The 24,962-nt window shown below is 43.2% G+C and overlaps 2 protein-coding genes across 6 annotated transcripts; one reads left to right on the plus strand and one right to left on the minus strand.

The window, feature by feature from the left end:
- The first annotated feature begins 585 nt into the window (after positions 1-585).
- On the plus strand, positions 586-17,476 carry phldb2a (pleckstrin homology-like domain, family B, member 2a). 5 transcript variants are annotated; one of them, XM_008296583.1, is made up of 18 exons: positions 586-745; positions 2,704-2,828; positions 4,141-5,096; positions 5,177-5,509; positions 8,815-8,949; positions 9,203-9,340; positions 10,370-10,516; positions 12,098-12,208; positions 12,283-12,372; positions 12,499-12,636; positions 12,980-13,079; positions 13,712-13,910; positions 14,259-14,300; positions 14,938-15,028; positions 15,115-15,261; positions 15,342-15,561; positions 15,705-15,790; positions 16,009-17,476. In XM_008296583.1, exons 2-18 carry the CDS (start codon positions 2,774-2,776, stop codon positions 16,147-16,149), a joined length of 3,129 nt encoding a protein of 1,042 aa, XP_008294805.1. In that variant the 5' UTR covers positions 586-745; positions 2,704-2,773; the 3' UTR covers positions 16,150-17,476. The 5 variants fall into 5 exon arrangements, with proteins under 5 accessions (XP_008294805.1, XP_008294808.1, XP_008294809.1 ...); XM_008296586.1 differs by having other exon boundaries at positions 13,715-13,910; XM_008296584.1 differs by lacking the exon at positions 586-745 and adding an exon at positions 1,740-1,812.
- A 2,558-nt stretch (positions 17,477-20,034) lies between these two features.
- LOC103368265 (APC membrane recruitment protein 2-like) lies at positions 20,035-24,297 on the minus strand. Its single transcript, XM_008296589.1, has one exon. The coding sequence runs from the start codon at positions 24,089-24,091 to the stop codon at positions 21,017-21,019; it is 3,075 nt and encodes a 1,024-aa protein (XP_008294811.1). The 5' UTR covers positions 24,092-24,297; the 3' UTR covers positions 20,035-21,016.
- Positions 24,298-24,962: the final 665 nt, after the last annotated feature.

The raw sequence follows: 24,962 nt of genomic DNA on the forward strand, positions 1-24,962 counted from the left end.
GCAAAACAAATAATCAAAGAAATTCAACTTGCATGTTTTTTTTTTTTTTTCTTTCTTTCTCTTGAGGGGTTTTATGGCATTTTAATTGTTCCCTACTGCACATGGGACATCTTTGAATTCCTCTTCTTGTAGTCATGGTTGTTCTGTTTCCATAGAGGTGCACCACTTTAGATTGCAGTGAGAAAAAAGGCCACAGTGAGAAAAAATGTGAAAGGAGGAAAAAAGGCCATTAAATTCTTGGGGGTCAAAGGGTTATGTTTGTTTCATTACTAGATGTTGAAGTCACCATAAGATAAACCCTGTTTGTTTGTTCTTTCTGTACATTTTAGGGTTTGCCCTCTTTTGTATTTGGTTCCACTCTTGTCCAACCTTAAGCAGAAGAGTTGTGATGGATAAGACATAAAAAACTGCCTTGTTTGTTTCTTCTTGTCATGCTGTCAATAAAAGAAGGAAAGAAAAGCTCCCCATCAGCAGTTCTCTCCCTAACCAGAGAGGGGCAGCAACTCTGTCTGATGCAGGAAAGTGAACGCACTCTCACCGTCTGTCTGTCTGTCTGTCCTGGGGAGGGGAGTCTGAGCAGAGAGTTGAGGGTGGGAGGGGAGCAGAGGGTCTCCTGTCTGCTCCTTTGTCATGGGAAGACTTAACTCTGCTGCTTCATACGGAGACAGAGGAGGGACCGCAGCTCCGACAGCAGCACACGCTCACCGGAGAACTTCTCACTATGTAACCGGGACAGAAAACCAAGGTTAGTCGCTTTTCTTTTTAACCCAAAAAAGTCCACTGATCAGCTCCCAAATTTGGCTTTTCGGTACAAAACAGTGATGCGCACTGCACTGTTGTTTTACTGCTTGCGCCGCTGTCGCCTAATGTGGAGCGTTTAAATGCGTAAAATGACAAAAATGCCAGAAACAAAACCACATGTGCTCAGTGATGCTGCTTGAAACTTATTTCCCAAGTTTGAGCTGTTATGTGACTCTGTTAAAAACAAACAAACATGGTGTTTATCTCTATTGATTTGACATGGCAAGGAAAAGATGCAACTGTTTACCAAAAAGTGGATGAAAACATGAGGAGTTATCAGTGAAGTGTCCGAACTATTGATCACATTCCTGTTTGTGTTCCTATGTATGCATTCAGTGGTAAATCAGAAGTCTGTTGTCATTTTTCAAACAAAAAAAAGCCATTACCTAGTTGCTTTAATGCAAGTTTTTGCTGTTTTATGTCAGTTTTTTTTATACTTCTGTGAGCTGAATGTGAAGTTTTGGATTGTTAGTCAGACAACAAGACATTTGAAGATGTGAGAAATAATGTTGTTTTTTTTTACAGGCCCAGCTTTTAATTAAAGTGTGATTGATGTTTAAGTTATTCTCCTTTGCAAACATCTGTTTAGTCTTTGGGTGGAAGTAAAAAATTTGTCTGCCCAATGACGTGTTAGGTAACAACAGCTCAGGCCTTTTGCAATGCGAAAGTATTTATCCTCACAGCGTTACCACACATTAGATGAAAGCCAGCTTATCAGGGCTCGTTCCTCAAACTGTTTACATCTCCCTGTGTGTTTATGATCCGCGCCACCCTGATGGCTTGTAGTCTGGGTGATGCAGTAAAAAAAAAAAAAAGAAAACCTCCTGCTCTTGACATGAGGCTGGGGTTTTTTCCCCTCTTTTTTTTTTTTTTTTTTTAGGAGGTCTGGAGAATGAACTCATGCTGATTGATTGTGTGACTGTGTAAAAGGATACCCTGCTTCCTGTAGGCCCTCGCTCCAGACGGCAGGACCAGAAAATCTTGGATCAGCCATCTCTGTCTTCCTCTGTGGTGTGTGTGTGTGTGTGTGTGTGCTGTCTGTGGATTCAGGAAACACTAACGTCTGACTTTTAAAATCCCTCTCTCCAATCACTGGAACCAATAATGTCCGTAGTCGGTGTAATCTTTGAGTTATGAATTGGAGTGGTGAACTGGGAAATCAAAAGGGATGTATTTATTTCTTCAAGGCTTCTTTTTTTTTCTTGGAGGAGAGAGTAAGTCTTCACTTTTGTGTTGTGGGATGTTTAGGATCTTCAGTCAAACAACTAAGGATTGGAGACTGTATTGCTATTGTTTTCACAATCATCTAATCTACTGATTAATGACATTTTATTCAATAAACTGTCACAAATTATAATTATGGGAGCCAAAAAAAGTGTTATTGTTGAATTGATCAATTCTCTGTTTCTCAGAAAGTCCCAGTCCAGATTTACCCGCCTAAACTTCCAAGTCTGGCTGCTGCTTCGCTGAATCTGAGGCTAAAGCATCGATTGAAGCACAGACTGCTGCTTTTCAGACTTGGTTTTTATTGGTGACACTGGGCCAGACATAAAAACTTTCCTCTGGATCTGTTTTAATACTTAGTCTTAAGGAAAGTTTTTTCTTTCCCTTTAAATATGCACATCTGAAGTATCTCCTTCAATTGAGGCATTGTTGTATAGAGTTTTGTTGGACACAGTGAGGGACTGCAACGTAAATCTCTTTTTTTCTGGAAGAAGCATTGCTATTGTGGGTTGTTTCAATGCGGGGTGTTAGGAAGGACAACTAAACTGTTTCTTACATGTCTTAATCATTTGTATTCCAATAGACAGGATTAGGATAAATGAGTATTATATGCTAATTTTACAGACCTTTAATGTTTGAGTGTCATATTGATCCCCTTCTTCCTTTTCTTCTGCTCAGGGAACAAAGTGCAGAGGGCCCAGCCGAATCCTGCATCCTCAGACCAAATCAGAGAAAAGAGGTCACTGTGATGAACAGCATGCTTCCTCAACGGAGTGCTGTGGCCACTCTGGGCTACGGTTCAGGTAAGACCTCATTTGTTTTTTTTGTATTTCATTTGGATGAATACCTAATGCTAATCACTTTAATTGGCAGGATAATCCACAGTTTGAGGAAACATCCGTTAAATCATATCTGTTTACTGCCTGCACTGAAAGAGCAGAGTCAGCTGACTGGCAGTAAACACGGCTATTATCATGCAAGTCAGAATTAATGAAGTGCTTTATGAAGAAACTTGATTGAATTGTCTGGATAGCCTTCCTTGACCCAGAACCAAATGGCAAACTCACAGACTGAGAAATGAAGCCAGCACGGAGGTGCAGTTCCTTGAATGTCCACTTGAGGCTGGCGCCAAAGTCAAGTCAATCCCGATAGACCCCCATGTTAAAATATCCAACTTTACAGTAGAAATAAACAGGTTCACAGCCTGGTACAAAAACAGTTTTGATCTCTATAGCTAATTTCCGTGTTCATGACAACTGTACAGGGGGTGAATTTTTGTATAACTAATCTGTTTAGATTGTATTTACGTGTAAAGTTGGTGACTTTGAGTGACAGGTGGGTGCCCTCACAGGAAAGTCCTGGTGGAGTTAGGGGAAGTCACCACACTGTGCTTCAAAACAGCTTTTCAGGAAAACTATGGGTGACGTCACAGAGGGTTTATCTACCTTTATATTCAGTCAATGCCTGAACCTGGAGGAGCTCTTCAGCTCATGAGTCCATGTTTAATACTTAAAGGGCTTCTTAGTACAGACTGCTTCATAATTTTAATGATGATTATATATAGCGTTGTATACTGACTTTTGTTATTCCTTTGTCATCTTTGACAAAAGGGCACCAAATTTCCATGAGGCAGCGAGCTTCATTAGTCATCAGAATCATTGTGAAGGCCTATGATTTGTTTATAAAACCCACATTTTATGACGGAGTTGTGGACATTCTTTAAAATCAAATGAACTGTAATTATTTGTATATTCGGCGTCCAGCCACCCGTGACTCAGGGCATCGTCACACTGCTGCTCAGATATTTGGGTTGCCTCAGGACTTTTCTTGCAGTAAAGACTATGATGTATTCTGGCTTGTCTTGGTCCACCAGCATTCTTCCATTTTTAGAAGAAACTTAGCCCCTGATTGAGCCAGTGTTTGTATTGGGCTCAGAACTGTATGAGTGTACATTCTTCCCTGGTTTTCCCCCTCTTATTCAGCACATCTGTGATAGCACTTCTTTTAGCTGAGCTGCTGCTTACTGTGTTGAAGTAGTTAGACTATATCTGACTGTTATATGTAATCCAAAAGGAGACGGGATTTCATGCTCTGTCGACTTTCTCTCCTCCACAGACTGTGTGAAGATCGAGCACGGCAGCAGCGGTTCAGTTGGTGGGACGTTGCTGAGAGGCTCTCGCTCTAAAGCAGAGCTACAGGAGCTGATGGAGACTCTGCAGCGCAGGAAGAGTGCTCTTGAAGCCAGCCTGAGAGCGGCAGAGTGCAGCCGCAAGTACCTCAGCGTGCCTTCACCTGTAGGATCTCAGTCCACCAGGCCTTTGTCTATCCTCAGCAATACAGAGCGTCCTCCGTCTGCCTCCAGAAACTTCTCCTACATGACCAGCAGCAGCGTGCCTCCATCACCTCGTCAGGGCGAACGCACCAACGGCTTCCTCCGTCATTCCCACTCTCGCCACCAGTCACAAGACAGCCTCCTTCTCTCTAACGCAACGGATGGAAGCTCTCACCTCTCCTCCTATGGGGAGCCCCTACCTCGTTCTCCCAGGGTCAAGAGTGGAGCAGCCAGTATGCCGTCTAGCCCTCGAATGGGCCGCAGGCTTTACTCTCAGGGCAAAGCAGGGGGAGACTCCCGACAGAGGAAATACTCCACCGGCTCCCTCACCAGCCTGGGGCTGCACAGCCGCTCTCTGCCTCGGCTTCACAACGCAGCGGACCCTCCTGCTCTGTCGCTGCCATCTCGCCACTCCATGGGCTCCCACAGAGGGGGCTCAGCGGGGCAGCGACGTAGCCTGTCTTCCCTGGAGCAGCCACCTGACGTGACGGTACCAGCCAGCATGCCCAGCACACCCAGGAGAGCCAGTCTGGCCTCTCTGAGCTCTCTGGGTATAGACATCGACGGGACGGGTTTAGATCTGGGCTTCGGAGAGAGGAGGTTGTCTTTTGGGAAGAGTGGGTTAAGTCCAGGACAGAGGGTGGGCAGCATCAGCTCTTTGAATGGCAAAGAGGAGCTGAGAGACTACCACCAGCACCAGAGAGATGAACGCCTCAGGGAGCAGAAAGTGCAGAGACTGGTGAGTTTTTGTTTACCCTAATTTGTCACTTCTATGTGTCACAAAACAGCTCCAATATTGTTGAACTATCTTGTGTACAGGAATGCCAGCGTCTAGAGACCATCTTAAACCTGTGCACTGAGCTGGGACAGGTGGCGAGAGAACCAGCGGGCTCAGCTGTTTCTGACCTGCAGAAGATCAATAAGGAGTTGGAGAAGCTTCAGGTGTCGGACGATGAGTCAGTGTTCTCTGACTCTCCCAGCAGTACGGCTCCAGAGAGCTGCTTTGGGGCCAAAGCCAGAGACTTCCAACTCTCTGAGGAGCAGCAGGCCGGCCAACGTCAGCAGAGCAGCTACAGAGACGCCAGATCTCACTCGCCGGCTATCAGCCTGAACAGCAGCGCAGCATCACCCTCTACACACCACAGAGCTAAAGTAAGTCTCATCAGACTCATGCTCATAGACAAAGACAAGATCAGAAGAAGAAATCAAATTATAAGGAATGGAAAAATATATATATCAGTTAGTTATGTCAACTAAAAAGAGTCACAGAAAGAGTTTGTTATAAAAAAAAAATCTATCAATTCATAGGAGCGATTAATAAGGAAGAAATCTACAAGTTGTTCTTTGTCTTTCTTTATTGTTTTAGTCAGTGTTGCCAACTCTCATGCTTTTGGACTGAAACACCTGCTTCCATGCTCTGTCTCACGCTCTCACGCTGCCCAAACAAATCTCACGCTAAATAAGGGGAAGCCTCGAAGCCCCTCCTCACACAGTCTTTCTTTGGACACAGTACAAAGTCTGAACATTTGGCATTTTCCGCATTTCAGCACCAACGTTTGCCCATAAATATCACAGAGAGCAGAAAAGACACGGCTTATGTGCGTTTAGATGATTGAAGCACACACGCAGACTTCTGCAAAACCAAAAAGCACCTTTTGTGTTTGTGAGGTTTTTTTTCTCATTCGCTTTGCTGTTCAGTTTTACATCTATTACAAACTGAAATGTCTGTAAAAATGCAACCTCGATGAAGTCTGTAATGGATCAGATCAATGCAGTTCAACTGGAATCAGTATAATCCACAGTTTGACAAAACATGAACAGGAGTTGAAGTTTAGTTTGTTGCTTCCTGCTGTTTGTAGGAGGGTTTCCTCTGAGTTTATTAAATACGATCACATTTACACTCAGAGCAGCAAGAATTGATTATTTCTAAATGATCCCAGACATGGAGGCAGGCTTGATCAGGCCCTGACGGTAAATTGCATCATGTCCCACTGAGTCATTATTATTGTCACATAGCGGACATCCTCAGATTGAGTTCTGAGATCAATCACGGCTGTTGAGATGTTTTTGTTTTCCTGTTAATGAAAGTATGATCTGTTTCCGGAAGTCAAAACTATTTTTCTGTCATGTGAAGTGTCTTACTATGAAGATTTTTTAGTTTTATAGTGTCACAGTAAGATTTGCACGAGTGGCATTACTGAACATGTGGATATTTTCTATGACTTTACACTTGGAACACTTTTCTAATCATTAACATAACCACCAAAATATGGCAACAGGTAGCTTAGTAACAATTAAAACTCATTTTATGGGGCCATACGTTTCTATTGTTAAATAAATTGTCATTACTCAGGGAACTTTCACATTTAGGAAAAAGATGTGGTCAGCTACACAGTCAGTGGGTTGGTAAATTATGGGGCTTTTTGGTGAACTTTCTGCGAACTTCCTTCACACCACCTGTGTAAACCTGGATTACTTTCTGCTAACAATCCCACCATATAATGTGCTGGTTTATTAGATAGTAAAATTGTCTGAAATACTGATTTACTGTCACTTATTTAGTTATAGAGTGAGAGATTTAGGATTGCAACAGTGAGCCAGCATGCACAGTATCTGGACCCTGAAACTGGTTATCTGTTTCTGTAGTGATGAATGGGACGCACCCCTTCTGTGGAATGCAGTTAATCTGACTGCTGATAGCTTGTTTATCTTGTTTGTTTCTCCTAATTTGGGTTAATTTGCGTTTAATGTTCCACCTTTCCACAGAACTTCATGAGAAGCCCGGTGCAGATTGTAAAATTCGTAGACGTGCCAAATGTCAGAATGTAAACAGTGAGAAAAAAAATATCAAAATTATGTCAAACTGTCCAAGTTTTTCCAGTTTAGTACTGGGGCAATTATTCCCTTGACTCTCTTTAAATTTAAGGAACTCTTGGCAGTGTTAAAGGGGTTAATTTGGTCTGAAAAAACACAATTTTCATCCACACACGATGATGAATTCTGTCTTACATTTGGTCCAGGCTGGGTTCGTGTTGGAGAAAAGTGGAAACACATGTAGCATGAAGCTCCTCGTATAGCGTTTGTCTTCCACAGCATTGTCCCGCCGATAAACCTTTACAAACATTGAGGTAGATTCCTCATTGGTATCACATTTTTGGTCAGAAGTACTGTAAGTGTGTGCAGTTAGCATTTTGTACATTTCCTGTTTATGTGGGTTGCTCAGACACATATAAACAGGGTAATCACAGTTGCACAAGACCCTCTCATGGCTTTGATGCTTCTACGATTTGGCCTGCTCTTTTCTCTCATCACCTTTTTTGGATGCAGTGCGAAGCCTTTCCGCATTTCCTGAGAAATGAATGAACATTTACAAATACCAAATGTACCAAATGCATCAATTACTGTTGCTTTCCGGCTGCCCGCCTCCTCCGGGCCATCTTTTTTCCACTCTAGAGCAGTCACAACCTAACGTTGTGTCTGGTTTTAATGAAGAAGTCCTAGTTTTGTTTCAGCACTCAGCCATTCAAACTCTTTAAGGAGGGGGGAACAGGAAATGACTTTATCCCATGGAGAATTGGTGTGTGTGCATGCACGACTGTGTGCGGGTGTATGACTGGAGAATGCTATTGTATATGCATGGCAAAGACTTGCGTTTTTCCAGATGTTTTGAACTTTATGCTGACGCTAAATGAATGGAAGATACTGCAGATATTAAAATGTAGTTAATCGTGCCATCCTTTTTTCTTTTTTTTTAACACGGGAGATACAACGTTTGTGCAAAACCAGCCTTTCTAAAATTAGATTTCCAAGTTGGGACATCATTTCTGCAGTGTGTTAATTGTGACAGAGGTTTACTGACTCCAAATAGCCTCTCTTCCATCGCTTGCATTCCTCTGAGCAGTGTGTGCAGGAACAAAGACTGCTCACAACCCATCTGGGAAACTATAAATCCTAGAGCTGCCTCTGACCATAAAAACATCCAGTCCGGATCCTTAGTAAGTAAGAATACCTGATATCGCAGGATATCTTAAATGCACCCACACATGAGTATGAATGGATGTTTGTAGGATGTTGGTAGACAGTGCAGTATGTGGGAGTGCTTTGGCGTGACTGGCAGCAGAGTGCACTGATAGAGATTTCCATTACACCAAGTGGAAAAGAATCTTGTCCCCGTTGTCAGAGATCCAGCTTCTGATGAGTTAAAACAGCAGCTGCTGGTGTCATATTCAATATAAAATGATTCTGTGGACTGGAAAATCATTTTAACAACATCATTTATTCAAGGAAAAATGATTTTCTTATGTTATATAAGCTTTCTGTAACTTCTGATTGTGGATTCAATCACCAAAAGACACTGCTGCCAATGAACTGAGGGTTTTTTTTTTTTTGACTGTTTAGTTGTTTGTGTGTTTTCCTGAAGAGCCAAGCATTTATGTGCATTCCTGATGTCATTGCAGGCCTTGGAGAGTGTGCAGCTGAAACAAGAAGTAACCCAAATAGAGGAAGAAAGAATTCAAGTTCTGAACAACATCGAGGAGCTGGAGCAAAAGATCAAAGACCTGGACAACCAGATGGAGGAGTCTCTTCGAGAGGTAGACGGCAAAGAGCAGTTTAGAAACACAGCTGACACCTGAGAAGTTCTTATCTAGAGTGAGATACACTTCGGTTCTTGATAACACGCAAAGAACATTGTGCTCATTGAGCTCATCACAGTAAAGTGAGTGATGAAGTGAGCTGCCTAATGTACCGTGTGGTGAGGTAACCATCTGAAATCAGAAAAGCGGTGAATGCACCAAAATGAGTCCAGAGGGCAGCTTTTCTACCTTGTGCTGCTGTTTCCTTCAGATGGAGGTGGAGTGTGCCCTGCTGGAAGGAGAGCAGGAGTCCGAGATGGCTCAGCTGCAGAGAGAAAAGGAGCTTCTGGATGAACTCAAGGGGAAAATTCACAGCATTGAGAAGACGAGCAACACGGAGAAGTCACAGGTAAAACAATTCACAGCTCGTTTTCGTGGATGAGGTTATGATCAGAGATAGCAGCAACCAGAGATGGTCTCATAGTCACTTTTCTGGTCTGTCCTTCATTAGGAATTCTGCAAACCTCGTTGTAAGGTCGCATCTCAAACAAACTGACAAGGATCAGTTCAGTTCAACCACAACTTCCTAAAAAAGTGTTCAGTTACACTTTCGTTCAGTTGTCTTTCAAAAACCAAACAAACCGCTTGTTTTCCAAGAAGGAAATGCAAACCAGCACCAAAGCAGGGGGGGCTGTCCTCACAAATGGGATTCGCAAAGCACCTTGAAAGAAAATCCCTCGCCAACAAAAAGAGCTAGAGCTTATACTCATAAACTTGTTAGCAGATGTTTTCTTCTGATAAGTCACTTGGCAGTTTGCTCTGTATTCTCCAGAGTTCCTTCATGTTGGCAGTGAACACCAGGACACTCAGAAAAATGTACTTCTCATTTTTCACCTTTCACTGTTGGGTTATTCTTCCCAATTTGTTTGTTTTAGTGCTTTTGTTATCCCTCTTGACCTTGTTCTCTCTCTTCCTGGATCTGTTCCTTTCACTCACATCCACAGCTTCTACTACAGCTCTGGTGTCTATAAGAGCCTCGTTTCAGAAGGGGCCCGAATAATTACCATGTGTGAAAAAAATTGCTTGCAAATGTGAGTCCCATGTGGTGGGAAACTAAACCTACTTGAAACGTGCCATCACTTGGAAGGACATGGAATTTAACACATATAACATTGTCCAGAATGCACAGTTTTTTTGTATTTTGCTGTGAAGCAGATGGTCAGCTATATGCTAAAATCTTAAATGGTAATTAGAATTAAATACCACGCTGAAAACACCAACACATTTTCCATTGATGCACTTCCATAGAGGCATGCACAGTTTACCTAAAGTTCATTTCTTGTACCCAAAGCAGTTCAGTTTTCTAAATGCTGTGTTCTTATTAATTCATGTGCTTTTACCATTAAACTGTAATTTGTGTGTCTCTCTTGTTTCTCAGGAAGCCGGGGAGGAGTCAAAAAGTCCAGAGGATTTAGAGTTTCAGAAGCTGGAGAAAGAAATTAAGCAGGATGAGGAAAAAGAGACTCAGAGCCAAGAGCTGCTGCGAGAGATCGCCGAGTGTCAGCGTCTTACTGTCACACGAAAGGTACAGCAAAGGAGGTTTTATAAGCGTGCATGTGGCATGTAGTGCATGTAAAACACCGCTGTTAGTGCATCGCATCACTCTAACATGTAATTATCTGCTGAAAGAACCAAGAGTACAAATAGTACTGAGAGTCTTTTAAGATCACTAGAACAGAATGGATTTAAACAAGGTGTAAAGAAAGAAACCAACCAAATGTTGACAAGATCTTAAATATGTGCCTTTTTATAGTTTAGCTTTAGTTATAATGGGGATTCTTTAGAGACAAAATCAGTTGAACTGAATGTTGAAGGGTAAAAGTCCATCCATTATCTATACACTGCTTTGTCCTCACTAGGGTCATGGGAGCCTATCCCAGCTGACTTAGGGCGAGGGCAGGGGACACCCTGGACAGGTCACCAGTCTATCACAGGGCTACACTTAGAGACAGACAACCAAGCACACTCACATTCACACCTACGGACAATTTAGAATCACCAATTAACCTCAACATGTTTTTGGACTGTGTGGGAGGAAGCTGGAGAACCCGGAGAGAACCCACGCTGCACGGGGAGAACATACAAACTCCATGCAGAAAGATCCCAAATAAATAAATATGTTACAGCATTAGAATATGTTGAGACTATAAGGACACTCTTACCTCCACCAGATGAACAGTCCCAAGTTTGCAGCCCCAACCAGATCCACACCAAAATCCAATGTATTCCTTATATTTTTCATGCTCCACCTCTCCAACTAGTTTAATAAAAATTGTCTCGATAGTTTTTCCATAATTTTGCTGACAGTTAAACAAAAATTAAACATAGCTTCCTTGGCAGTGATCAAAAAAATAGACAGGAATAGTTGATAAAATACACAATGATTTCAAGTTGACTAAAGGCACAAAACAATAGAAAAAGTACCAATACTCTGAAACTAGTTTAACAAAGTGTTTGTGGTGATCATTTAATATTTTACAGATTTTTTTTTTTATTGCTATTTTTTGATTTGTTGTCATTAATCTTACTGCAGGTTGTGCATGAAAATAAAGCTGCAAAATTGTGAGATTTGCAGCACAAAGCATGAACTAATTACAAGAAACAGCAATGGTAAGCATGCAACACTGACGATCTAACAAATCTTTCGATTCTTCAATCAAGTGTAAAACCACAGAAGGCAGACGGAGACACGGTGAGGACTGGGGCTGAACGATTCATTGATTTCAAATAAAGTTGGCAGTTTTTAAACAATGCTCTGTCTTGTCAGTTGATTTACAAATTCCTGCCATTCTTGTGTGACAGTCACACTTTTCATGGTATCTCATGGGATAAAGCTCCATCACATGTTTTAAATCTGTCACACAGTGAACGTTGAACTGAAGCATGACTTCAATTTTTTTAAATCACCAATCAATTTGCAATGTCTGTCACAATAATCATAATTAGATGTTTTCCCCAGATTGTTCAGCCCTAGTGAGCATGTAATAACCAAAGTTGAATTTTGCTGCTGCTACAACACATCTCTGCTGATTTCATAAAATTACATAGCTTTGCACTTCGTGAACATATAATCGCGCGCTGATCTTGCGCTGTTTATTTCTCACAGGAAAGAATCATGACGCTGAAGAAACAGTCCTCACAGATTACTTTACAGGCTCAGCAAGAGAGAGAGAACTTCCAGAGAGAGAAAAACAATTTGCTCCTCATGCTTCAGAAGGTAAGAACATCCTCTGCGCGCCCATCTTGTAAATACTTGGTCCTATTTACTTAAAGAGTGTCTGGTGTCTGCAGGAGCGAGAGAAGCTGGTGTCTTTGGAAGGAAAGTATGCGGAGTTGTCTGAGGGGCAGAGCTTCACTAACAACCCTGGAGCCGTCAAAGAGGTAGAGACGAGTCAGTTACAGTAACAGTGGAATAATTATTTATTTCCACCAGCAGCAGCAGCAGCACATCCATTATCTCTAATGAGTCCTGTTATTTTTATCCTTTGGTTTCCGTGATCGACGCAGCACTTGCACAATCTGAAGGAAAGGAGAAGAAACAGCAAAGAAAACTCTTCCCACCCCAGTGACACCCTACCTCATAAGAGGAGCCAGCAGCTCCTCACGTCTTACGGCAGATCTCTGGGACGCACACTTCCTCCCAAGGTCAATACTTTTCTTAAAAGTGAACAAACGTTAAAGGTTGAACACAGTTGGATCAAATCTGCTTAATAGAAATGCTTTGATCTTAATATTTCTCTAACACACACTGTAGCACCACCACTAGTTTCAAAATGACAGACTGTGGCCTGCAGAAGAGGCGGTTTCACTGCCTTCATTATTTGTATCCAGCAAGCTTATTGTCCCTGGAGAATGATCCACCCAAACAGGAATTCTCTTGCAACACCCATCCAGCTCATGAAGCGCATGAGTTTGCAGTTGTGTGAAGGTTTTTTTTTTTTTCCAGCCTCATCCTGAACGGCGTGTGTGCTCTTGTTTCTCCTCTCAGGCTCACCTGCCTTTGTCTCAGAGCTCCAGCTGCGGCAGCGTCATCCCGCCAGGCTTCAGCTTCTCCACTCGGGAGGTGAACAGCCGCCGCCTGCCCAAGAGTGAGTCAGACAGCCTCGCTGTCGCATCTCGTCTGCATCAGATCTGTTAGCGGTAGTGGTGTTGTGACCAGTTCTGAGCCTCGGGCTGTGTGACTGTATGAGGGCAGGAAATGCTGCGGTGATGTTAACGGTTGTGGCACCACACAGAGGAAACTACATGTATTCCAGATCTGATATCAAGAATGGAAAATGTAGCAGAAGTGCTGTGTGAGATAGGAATTTGTGATTTTTAGCAGTAGCACAAGCTCAAAACACTTGCAAAATACACAGTCCTTAATTAGTATTTGGTGAGGATTTAGATGTATGCTTATGATGATTTTTTTGCAGTCATTATGTTAAATATTGTAGCATTTGCATGGAACAGTTTGAATGATGTCGCTTGTCATTTTGTAAACTACACTATTAAACCTAATTCCATCATACTGACTTAAATTATCTTTCTCTCACTTGATGAATCACTATTACTTGTTCCCTTTGCTGCAAACATTTTTTTTTTAAATTACCATTACGAGATGCTATCCTACTCAGCCAAGGAGCTAATGAATTGCAGCTCTGTGATTGTGTACTTTGATATTGCCTCATCCATGCTGAGGGTATTTCCAGTTTCTTACTGTAATCTTCTCCTCTGTCAGCAGGCAACAGCCATGCGCACATGAATGAAGACAGACAGAGAAGAAGTGACTTTTGCAGCAGGATGGTCTCCGAGCCCAACGTGTTCCTGGAGTCCTTCTCCTTCCCGGACAACAGCCAGACGTCGGACACCGTCAGCGTGGACAGTTCTGACAGTCTGGAGACCAGCTTCTCCGCCTGCTCCCCAGACAACATCTCCAGGTGAGAGAGAAACCACAGTGACCTACAGATAACAGGTCCCTTTGAAGAGTTTAAACCAAAAAATCTGAAGAAGAGAAAATTAGTTTAACCCTCTGAACCTCAAATGGTTGCTGGCTGTTATTGCCCCCCTCACATTTGAACTCACTGTGGGCTCATCTTTTACTGCGATAGAAAGTCCTGCACCTGTATGGAAACAGCACAACTATGGCTAGAAGAGGAGATAACTCTAAAGTGTTTTTTGTGTAGAATTACAAAGTTAAAAAATATCATAAATTATTCGAAAAGTGTCAGAATTCTCTCAATATTTATTTTACAAAAATTGAACACACGTAATGTTTTGCTTTACAGGTGTTACCAATACTGGAATAATGGTAACTCTACATGCTATAGGTATTTGACTACATTTTCATTTTGTTTTTATACTTGCCACCTATCTGCTCTGCTTAAACACAGCCTGCAGCTCAACCCAGACTGACTGTTGGTTGCAAATGCATCACTAATAATCTTGCATTTGCACCAAGAAGTGCAGACTTTCTTTTTTGTTTTGTTTTGTTTTTTTTTAAAATTGGGACATGCAATAAAATGATTTCAATGAAGTAGCACAATTTTAAGCTTAGATTTAGTTAAGTTTTTATTAAGGAACAGCCCATCACGTGTGTAGTTTTAGTTTACGGACCCTCAGAAAGTTGAAAAATTCCGTTCTGTTTCTTGCTCAGATAAATTGTGTAACTTTTGCACATTTTCAATGATAACATGTCTGTCAAACCCACCAACAGGTTTTTGGGTTCAGAGGGTTAAAGTTTAAAAGATGTATTGAAGAGATGTTCTGAAGAACAACCAATAGGAGTGCTGGATTTTTGATAAGCTTGCATTTTGATTATCAGTGAAGTCCCACCTCATGGTGTTATTGAAGGCAGCTTTTGTCCTGGATTTTATGTCAGGCATTGTTTGCATTTCTATTCCCTCCTCATCAGTGAAACCTCGGTCTTCTTGGGCTTGACAACTTGTGTTTTCCATTCTTCATCAGTGCCAGTACGTCCAATATGGCCAAGATCGAGGAGATGGAGCGTTTACTCCGAGAGGCCCAGGTTGAGAAGCTGAGACTCCTCGAGCATCGGGTAATGAGCCAAACCAAACCAAAACTTTCCCTGTACGTGGATGTGTGTGGTTGACGATGGATGTAATTCATGTGGTGTGTGTGCAGGAGCGGGAGATGGAGGTGCGAAGGCAGGCTCTGGAGGAGGAGCGAAGAAGAAGGGAGGAACTGGAGAAACGGCTGCAGGAGGAGACGAGCAGGAGGCAGAAACTCGTAGAGAGGGAAGTGAAGCTCAGGGAGAAACAGAGATCACAGGTATTCAAAAGCACTTCTGGAAAGTTTCCTTCACCATTTTCAACCAAACAGAACCGCTAATCCCGTTGCTTTCTCCATAGTCCAGACTGTTGACTCGCTACCTCCCTGTAAGAAAGGACGACTTTGATCTTCACGGCCATATCGAGGCAGCTGGACACAACCCAGACGCCTGCTTTCATCTGGCCATCACTGATAAAACCTGTCGAGGATTCTTGGTCAAAATGGGAGGAAAGATCAAGACATGGAAGAAACGCTGGTTCGTCTTCGACCAGAATCGAAGGACGCTCACATATTATGCAGGTGAGCGTAAGGTCTGTTAAAGTGCAGCTTAGAGTCTGAGACCAAGTTCCTGCAGCGGTGACGTCGTGTTGAAGCTTTGCCAGGATATTTTGGATGCAGAGAAGAAGCTTTGATCACAGTTCTGTTTATGTTCTCCGCTGCAGACAAACATGAGACCAAGATGAAAGGAGTCATTTACTTCCAAGCCATAGAGGAGGTGTACTATGACCATTTGAAGAATGCACACAAAGTAAGTCGGTTTATATGCATGTGTGCGTTTGTGCGTCTGTGATTTTTAACATATGGCATCATGTACACATGGCCTCATTTTTGGTAAATACTGACATCTGTTTGTCCTCTGCTCTTCTCCCTCCCGCACATGCATCCCCTCATCTGTCTCCCCTCTCAATCACTCTCTATTATTTAATTTTTTTTTTTTTTTAATTACATTTGCTCTCCGCACACAAGAGCCCCAACCCCTCGCTGACCTTCAGTGTGAAGACCCACGATCGGGTGTACTACATGGTGGCTCCGTCTCCTGAGGCCATGCGAATCTGGATGGATGTTATTGTAACGGGTGCTGAAGGACACATGCACTTCATGGTGTAACAGATCTGAGGCCAAAGCGCTCACTTTACTAAACACAAGAGGACTTTTAGCACCCTGCTCTTAACAGCAAACACACTGTGTGTAGCGCTGAGACGGATATTCATCAGGTCAACTCAACATTAGCTTCTGTTTACACTTGTAGCCTGCTATACATGAGCATGAGGGCAAATCAAGCTCAGATGCACACTTTATAATGTAATCATGTGTAAAACAATCAAAAGAACCGGTATACAGGTTCATAATTAAGCTATTTACTTTTTTCTTAAACTTATTTTTGTACCGTGAGTGGCTTAAGCATTATTAAATCTCACAACAGTTTAGATGTAAAGTTTTTCCTTCCTTATGCAAAATCTCTGCTTGACACACTCTCTTCTTGTTATGTTTGGCTTTTGTTCTATCTAAACTTAATCAGGGAAGCTTCTAAATGAACAGAAAGTCACTCCTAAACTGCGGTACACACTGATGCTGCTTCTCTATAGCAGTTTGTCTATATGAGACATGTGCAAACCACCTCTGTTTCTTTTCCTTCTTACGTTTCCATTATCTCTGCATCCAAATGAACGCCACATTTTCAGTCAGACTGAAAAGTATTTCCTTTGATTGTCAGGCTGCATCACAGCTCCCTTTGTTTAAGATAATCCTCTCTGTACTTGTGATTGCCAGAATGAATGTTTTTTTTTTGTTTCAACTCAGATTTATTGCTTTTATATTGTCACTAATGCTCAAATGAAATTAGTGTGTTACAGTTTTCACTCAGTCATTCTGATTGCTGGTGCCAGCATCAGCTGATCTTGTCTGCTCGTTTTCTAGCAGGACTGAATATCCACCATCAGTACTCCTTTAAAACCTGATACATCTCTATTTGAATCACTTTCATTCTGATGAAATTAATTTTTCTCCACACGTGCACATGTAATACATGAAGGAAAGATGATTATTGGCACTTTTTAACATTTTATTATTATTGATTATTTTGTAGTTGTTGGTATTCCGCTCATAGAAAATGATCCACGTCACAGTGGTGCTGTGTTTCAGGCCTCCCGCTGTGCCGATAGCTCCCTCTATCTGTGGTGGAGGCCGGACATGGTGATGCCGTGTTGTGCAGCGGTGATGCTGTATGTTACTGCATCACCCGCATGTTTCCTCTCACACTGAAGTATGTCATTGTGTTTTTCCACCAGCAGAGGTCCTCAGTGCAGAGTGGCTGCACTGGGGTGACGTAATGCTCTGGCTGGTCGGCCCATAGTCACTTACATAAATGAGCAGTTCTTGAAGAATCATATTTGCAATACTTAAATTAGTGCAATTATACGCACATGTATATCAAGCGTGAGCCTTGCTTTTAAGAAGCAAAAAGAAACAATCAATTAACCTTAAAATCATTTTTGTAATTTTGTTTAAAATGCGTGTATTTGATCTGTGTGTTCTTCGACTCTTTGCTGACTGTATTTGACAATGAAAGATCACTTCAACACCAGCTGTTGGTTTACAGACTGCAGGGCTCCGCTGTTTTGTCTTGTGCTGGTTGAGTGTTGGTTAACTCCTGTAGAGTGCAGCTCCGGCTGCAGAGCTGACAGTGTTACAGATGAGTTGTTGCTTCTGTGTGGAGAGGTATCGGTCAGGTGAACATCTCATCCGCAGGCTGTCGCACTGTATGACACATAAGCCTTGAAACTAATTGAATGACTGCATTTCTATATATTTTGAATACATTTAATGTTTTATATTTTGTACATAAACATATTGTGATTTTTAGCTGACACTATGGTACAGGTTTTTATACTCAACATGTGTCATGAATAAATAATTCTGATTATGAATCACATCTTTGAAATGTTCCGGTTGCTTATTTTGTCAAACATTGTGGCTGTGAAAACCTGATCGGGTCACACTGGAGGGGATAAGTGAACTTTCCCTTTTGCTAAGGCTTTGCTTTTTATGTTGTGGCACTGAATGGAAGCTTTGTTAGTCTCCTACATGGTGCAATAGTGTATTTTCCTGCGGATATTATGTAATATAGCAATATATGTTTTTTTTAATTTACCAAATGCATCATCAAAGAACTCAATAGTGTTGTGTTTCCCAAATGTGTAACCCTTTAAACAGTTGAACTTTCATATCATTAGAGCGTTGATGAATAATGCCACCATCACATTTTTAGAATGAGCATTTCTGGAAACTGTTTAAAGCAATTTGATTATAGTCTGTAAAATAGGCCTCAAAATTACATTGAAGCATTTTTACACTCCATAATAATTCCGTTTAAATTTGTGCGCTATGTGATAACTGCTCTTATGTACTGTATGTGTGCTCATTAAGGCACTCATGTTTTTAGACCCCTCCTCCCGACACTCTCAGCCCTTCATTGGTTGACCTAGTGGGGTTGGCATGGAAACACAGAATGAAGCATGCTAAATTAGGTTCTAAAGAGGCACATCGTCTCTCCAGAGGCAGAAACCGACACAAACACATACAGGCAATAGAAAGCCAGGGTGGCCTCGGTGCCTTGTGGGTGCTGTAATTTGTGTAACATATTTGGGGCAGGGGGCTGGCCTTAAAGATATGAGAGACTGTCTGCAGGGAAACACACAAACAGTACATAAGCAAAGGTACTCAGAGGCAGCTTATGCAATATAGCTCCAAAGTTTCCTTCAAACATGTTCTGTGGTTGCCCTGCACTCAAGGCTGTTATTTCTGTCACTTACTAGCATGAAAGACACATTGCAGGGAAATCATGTGAATGTATGCAGACAAAAGGCAGCATTCACTGAGAATGTTCCTCTTTTAAAACCATAGGACTCATTTCCACGGCAGTAATTTATTGCAATGAAGGGCATTCTGTAATTTATCCCTCTGTCCTGTTAACCAGCCTGATTCCTGCTCTACCAGGCGTGATTATAAATCTATAAGCCAATTTTTAAATGCGTTAATCCCAGATGACAGGTGTTACTGAGAAGCAACCATGTGTTGTGTCAGAGCCTGAGGGAGACGCTGTTCTTTTCTCAGGGAGACGGTGTTGCTCTGTTTGGTTTGTATCAGCACCTAATGTGGTGAAATCCTCGTGTTTTTCTCAGTGCAAATGATGGTCCTCTCTTCTCAGCTTGCAGCCTCTGGCCTCATAAAGCAAACAGAGGTCTTTTTGTCTCACCTCTGCAACCCGTTTTTGTGAAACAACAACAAAAAAAAGCATTCACCCTTTGTCCTTTACGCCTTATTCCTAACACCCGACTCCTCTTAACTTTACCCCATGACTTAGATCAGCTTCCTATCTTTAACCTGCTTTTATCACTACTAGCTTTTTTTCTGTCATTGCACAGCATTGTGGATAGATAGTTCACTCAGGCCTTAGCTGTTATAATAATTATCTGCCTGATCTCCTCTGCAGTGATATTAAACTCATGTTCAAAGCAAATGATCCACTCAGTTGGAGGGGAAATTATACAGCAGATCCATTAGGTGCGTTTTACACTAAGAATAGCAATGACACACATTCCCGAACCCTTTTTCCTGATAATAAGGTATGCATGTTAAGCGTTTTCCCTTGCAGCTCATTGGCCCGGCTCTACTGACATTCATGTGCTTACTATTCAGGTCAGTGAGCTTGGAGTGATGTTGGAATGATGCTTCTAAAAAGGACAATCTGAGCCTCGGCTGTCGTAAGATGGTGCGTCAGGGTGGGGGATTAGTAAGTGAAAATATGTTTTGTCATTTTGTTTATCCTCATACTTAACTGTTCCCTAAATGACAGAGTTATGTCATTTCCTTCCACGTAATGTATTCCTCTCAAGAAGCAATGAATTATTTACACAGGCTCATATTTTTTTTATCTGTTTGCAAGCTGAAACAGTAGTTATACCAGGATATACAACGCACAACTTCAACAGATCTCGTCTTGCTAAGTACGCATATTGTTTTATTGATTAAATAGGAAACAGAACAACATAGATGAGTCTCTACACAGAGATACTGTTCTCATCTGAGTATAGCTGGGGTAAGGATAAAGATGTGCCAGTGTACGAGCTTTAGATCTCATCTCACCGTCCTCTCCGTCTCGCTCAAATGTCCACGGTGCCATTCACAATGGCTGCTGTCCACTGTCCGAAGAGTTATTCCCAATCCGAGCCCTCAAAAACCACAGTCCCTCCTATAGTTCACAGTGAGATCTGACAATGTTACATATGAGCAGATGGACACACAGGCGCTGTACAGTTCAACATCATGTGCAAAATTAATGGCACGATTTCTGCTACATACATCCATAGATAGGTGTGGAATGTAAATTTGGTTGTTGCATTAATTTATAGAGCTCCTGCGGTTCATCTCCTGACATAAATAAAAAGTAAAGGGACTGGTTATTATCAAAGAGACTTGCTGGAAAAGAAAGACAAAAAGACTTGACGGTTCCTACAAAAAGTGGGAGTAACAAAAGTTAAAAGTACTGTAGAAAAGACTGAATAAATTCTGAGAGTCTGTAGGAAAAGCACCCTTTAAAAAGGCACTCGCCCATGTTGTGTGAATGTGACTGTGTTCCCAGGCGACCTTTTATCTTGCTTATCCTTAGTTACTGATGCTGCTGTGTGTTCAGGTGTGACCCCGAACCTTTCCTGAGTGCATGTCCAGTTGGCTCAGCACCAAAGAGCCAGGCTTGTTGCTTCGGCTCCCCGTGGAGATGTTTTTTTGTGCTTGAGTGCTGTCGCCCTCCTCAACTCTGATACTGATGCTTGTGGTGTGAGTGAAGCCAAGAGATGACAGAGAGAGACGAGCCAGAGTTACAGTCTAGAAATGTGAAGTTAAAAAGAGTGGTACTGAAAAAAAACTTGCAGTCAGAGCCGTAGGATGTGTCGTGTGTCATTCAGTCCGTTGTTTTTTATTTTCTCATCTGGGTGCTGCTGCCTGAACCTGCAGGTTTGTTACCAACCCTGCGGACAGGGACCTTGGATACGGGTATCTTGGTGCGAGGGGGTTCTCTCTGAGGGATCTGGGAGGCAGCGTGAGACTGAGCGCCGTGCTTCACAGGGATCTTGGAGTCACGCGCTGAACTTGTGAGGACTTTCGGTTGTTGAAGCTGCTGACTCTCCTCCTGGGTGTGTTTTGAGGTGGGCACATTTGCCTCAACAGCACTAATTTTATCCTTGCTCCCTACATCATGTGAGTTGAAATGGGGCCTCTCTTCTTCCATCACAGGAGTAGGTGGGTCCCTGCTTGGTTCATCGTCAGCGTGTTGGTTGTCTCGAACAGGTAGCTTGGTCACTCTGCCTCCTCCAACGACAGGTATTTTGCTAAGCCCTGACGCCTTTGCTTGGGCCGTCCTTTTTTCTCTGGGGGGCTCATTATGCTGCTCTTCTGTTTTAGATGGCACCGCCTGGACTCTCTGTGCACCTGTGCTATTTACGCTAGCCAGCTGCCCATCCACTGATGCCAGTCCACTTCCCCTCAGCTTAGCAGAAGCTGGAGCTTCACTCGGACAAGGTGCAGGGGTAGTAGGAGGAGATGTGATGGGGCAAGGGGCAGTGGGAGGTGCAGGATGGGCTTTAGGCTGAGAAACTGGGATCTGGACAGGAGCAGGAAGTTCTTTTGATGCAGAAGTTGGGATACAAATAGGGGCAGGAGGGGCTTTAGATACAGAAACTGGAATCTGAGCAGGAGCAGGAGAGTCTTTAGATACAGAAACGGGAATCTGAGCAGGAGCAGGAGGGGCTTTAGATTGAGGAATTTGCATTTGAGCAGGAGCAGGTGGATCTTTAGATACAGAAACTGGGACTTGAGCTGGGGCGGGAGGGGCTTTAGTTTGAGAAACCTGCATTTGAGCAGGTGGAGGCAGATCTTTAGATACAGAAACTGGGATTGGGACAGTAGCAGGAGGTGCCTTAGCTTGAGAGACTGTGATCTGACCCAAAACAGGAGGTGCTGGGGATGCTGTAGAAGCAACAGCATTAGTGGTGGGGGCTGGGACGGGTGTGGGAGCTGGGGGCATCTTATCTAAAGAGACTGGTGCAGGGGTGGGTTTAGTTATGGGAAGAAACTTATCTGAAGAAGTTGACGATGGAGCTGGGACAGATGCAGGGCTGGGTTGGGTTTTAGAGGAAGCTAAGGTAGAGGAAGGACATAGATCTGGAGCTGTTACAGGCAGGGAAGGGGTTTTAGTTAGGTCCATTGGGGCAGAGGTGACTGTGGGCTTGGAAAAGGTTGCAGATACTGAGTGTGAGGTTGTAGATGATGTGGGAGCTGTTGTTATCTTGGAGAGAATAACCGGTGCAGGAGAAGAAGGTTTGGCTGTAACTGCACAGGGTGGTGATACTGTTACTGGAGTTTTAGATTCTCCTGTAATCAAACTTACGGAGGGTTTGTAGGAAGTGGATGTTTGCAGGTTCACACTGCTCGCTGAATCCAATTTAGCAGGTGGAGGTTGGGTAATGGCAACAGGGATGGGAGGGCTATGGGTTACTGGCGGAGGTTTAGCAGGAGGTGAAGTAGCTACAGAACTAGGTTTACTCACGGAAGAAATCATTTGAGGAGGTGCTGCTGTCTCTGAAGCCAGTTTGCTAGCTGTCGAGGTAAGAGTTGGACTAGCTGAAGGAGCTTTGACTACAGTGGCCGGAGTGTTCGGAGGAGCTGTGGTAGCTGTGGAGGTGGAGCTCGTTGTTGATTTAATTGTTGTAGAAGGGGAAGACTTAGTTGGACCTGAAAGGCTTGCTAATGTTACAGGAGTAGTTGAGGGTTTTGTTACAGTGGGCGCAGGAGTTGATTTAATTTGAGTGCTGGTAGAAGGCTCAGAGGCTGGAGTACAGTCTGAGCTCAGTTTGACTGAGTGAGTAGTCAAAGTGGAAGATTTGGTGAAAGTTGTGATGATGGTGCTCGGCTTGGAAATGGGAGAGGAGGTTGGAAGTGTCTTTGTCAGAGGAGTAAAGGATTGGGTCGAAGCTGCTGTGGGGACGGTTACAGGAGAGGGCTTTGCTGTAGCAGCAGTGCTGACGGCCGTAGAAGTCAGCGGAGAGGAGATGGTGGGTGTGGAGAAGAGAGATGTAGATGATGACGTGACTTCAGTTAACACAGGACTGATAGCACTGCTGGCTTTCCCCCACTCTGCCTCCACATCCGCCATAATATCTCCACCCCCTGTGATTGAGTCAAAGGTCAGGAGCGAGGAGATGTCTGCGAGCAAACAGCTCAGGCTCGTATCACCGGGGACCATTGGCGGTTCAGAGGTGGGAAAAGGTGACACATGCTCATTAGTTTTACTCACTGTTTTCACTTGGGGAGACTTTGAAGGGGACGTCGGTGCACTGTCCGGAGTTGCTAAACTCTTGGTGGGCTCATAGCTCTCAGTCTCAGGGCTGTCCAGAGAGCGAGGCTGGGATTTGGGTGTGAGGGTGAGGTCCTCTTTGATGATTTCCACACTGTTGGCACGGGATGACATGAGAAGTGGGCTCGGAGGGGCTTCCTCCTTGTCCTCCTTATCCTTTGATCTGAACTTAACATTGCTGAAGAGACCCTTCAGCCCTCGACGCTGTCTCCCCGTCGGCTGGGACACAGTTTGCACTCGGCGGTCCCCCACTCCTCTTCGGCCACCCCTCAGCAGTGACAGGAAGCTGAGGGATTTGGCCGAGCTGACTGAAGAAATGGAGGTGCGAGCGTGAGCGGCAGCCAGAACGCCATCTTCGCCAAGTGGTTCCTCGTCTGCCTGCTCCCTCTCTCCGTCACTCAGCTCCTGTCCCTTTTCCTTGTCTGCCTCCTGCTCAGAATCTGGTGCAGGGGTCTCCGATAATCCATCAAGCGTATTGCTCCTCATAACAGGTGACTTGTTGTTTCCATCCCCTTTGCTTCGGATAGAAAAGATGTTACCTGGCTTGCGTTTGCCAAACAGCTTGAATCCTTTTCTGATTTTTCCACTTGGCTGAGATTCACAAGGCGGGGGGTCCGTGTTCTCCGTTTGTACATCCATCTTCTCTCTGTTTCCCCCCTTTTCTTTGTACCCTTACAATTGCTGCAGTTCTTATTCCTCAGCCAGTGGATGGAGCATGTATATCCGGACCTTTATCTCCGTTTGCAGCCTCGCTCTACCTCTGCTGCTCTCAGCGTGTTTCTTTATCAGTCGTCTGTATCCCTCCCTCCGTCTATCTTTCCCATCCAGCCCTTTCTCCTCTATTTCTCCCTTGAAAGCCCCTCCCCTTTGCCTCGTTTTTTTTTTTTTTTTGTCTGGCTGCTCTCCCCGGTTGCCGTAGCAACAGAGGAGCTAAGCAGCTTTCGTCAGCAATGCAGAGCCAGGGGCTGTCATCAACCCACCCTGAACGCAGCTTTCTCTTCCTCTCTGTCTGATGACTCTGTTTACATAAACAGCAAAGACAAATGCTCCATTAATAGGGAAAAAATTGGAAATCTGAATGATCTGGCTTTACATAAACATCTCATCCAGATTAACGCGTTGCACCTCTACATGCAGACTGATGCTCTGTTAATGGAACGGATTTGCTCTTGTTCTGAATAAACTAGCCTCGGCCGCATCTATTGTATTGCAGCGACACACAGAAACTCCTTCCAGTCTGTCAACAGTTTTATTAAATTCCTATTCATCAGTAGATATTATGATTAAGTGCAACAATTTATTATATTCAAGTTTGGGAGATGATGACCTATACGCCTGTATACAGTATTGTCTTTCTACGTCTAGTAACTGAGCTGCATGCTTCAAGAAGTAATGCTAGAAAATGTAAAAAAAACTAATAGGAAAACTTAATAGGAAGTGTAAGTGTTTATGTTTCTATTCTAAGATCAAGTTAAAAGTGATCCTGTGACCTTTTAAGCATCTTAACAAA

This window comes from Stegastes partitus, unplaced genomic scaffold (genome assembly GCF_000690725.1).
Source record: "Stegastes partitus isolate 25-593 unplaced genomic scaffold, Stegastes_partitus-1.0.2 Scaffold1136, whole genome shotgun sequence".
Classification (NCBI taxonomy): domain Eukaryota; kingdom Metazoa; phylum Chordata; class Actinopteri; family Pomacentridae; genus Stegastes; species Stegastes partitus.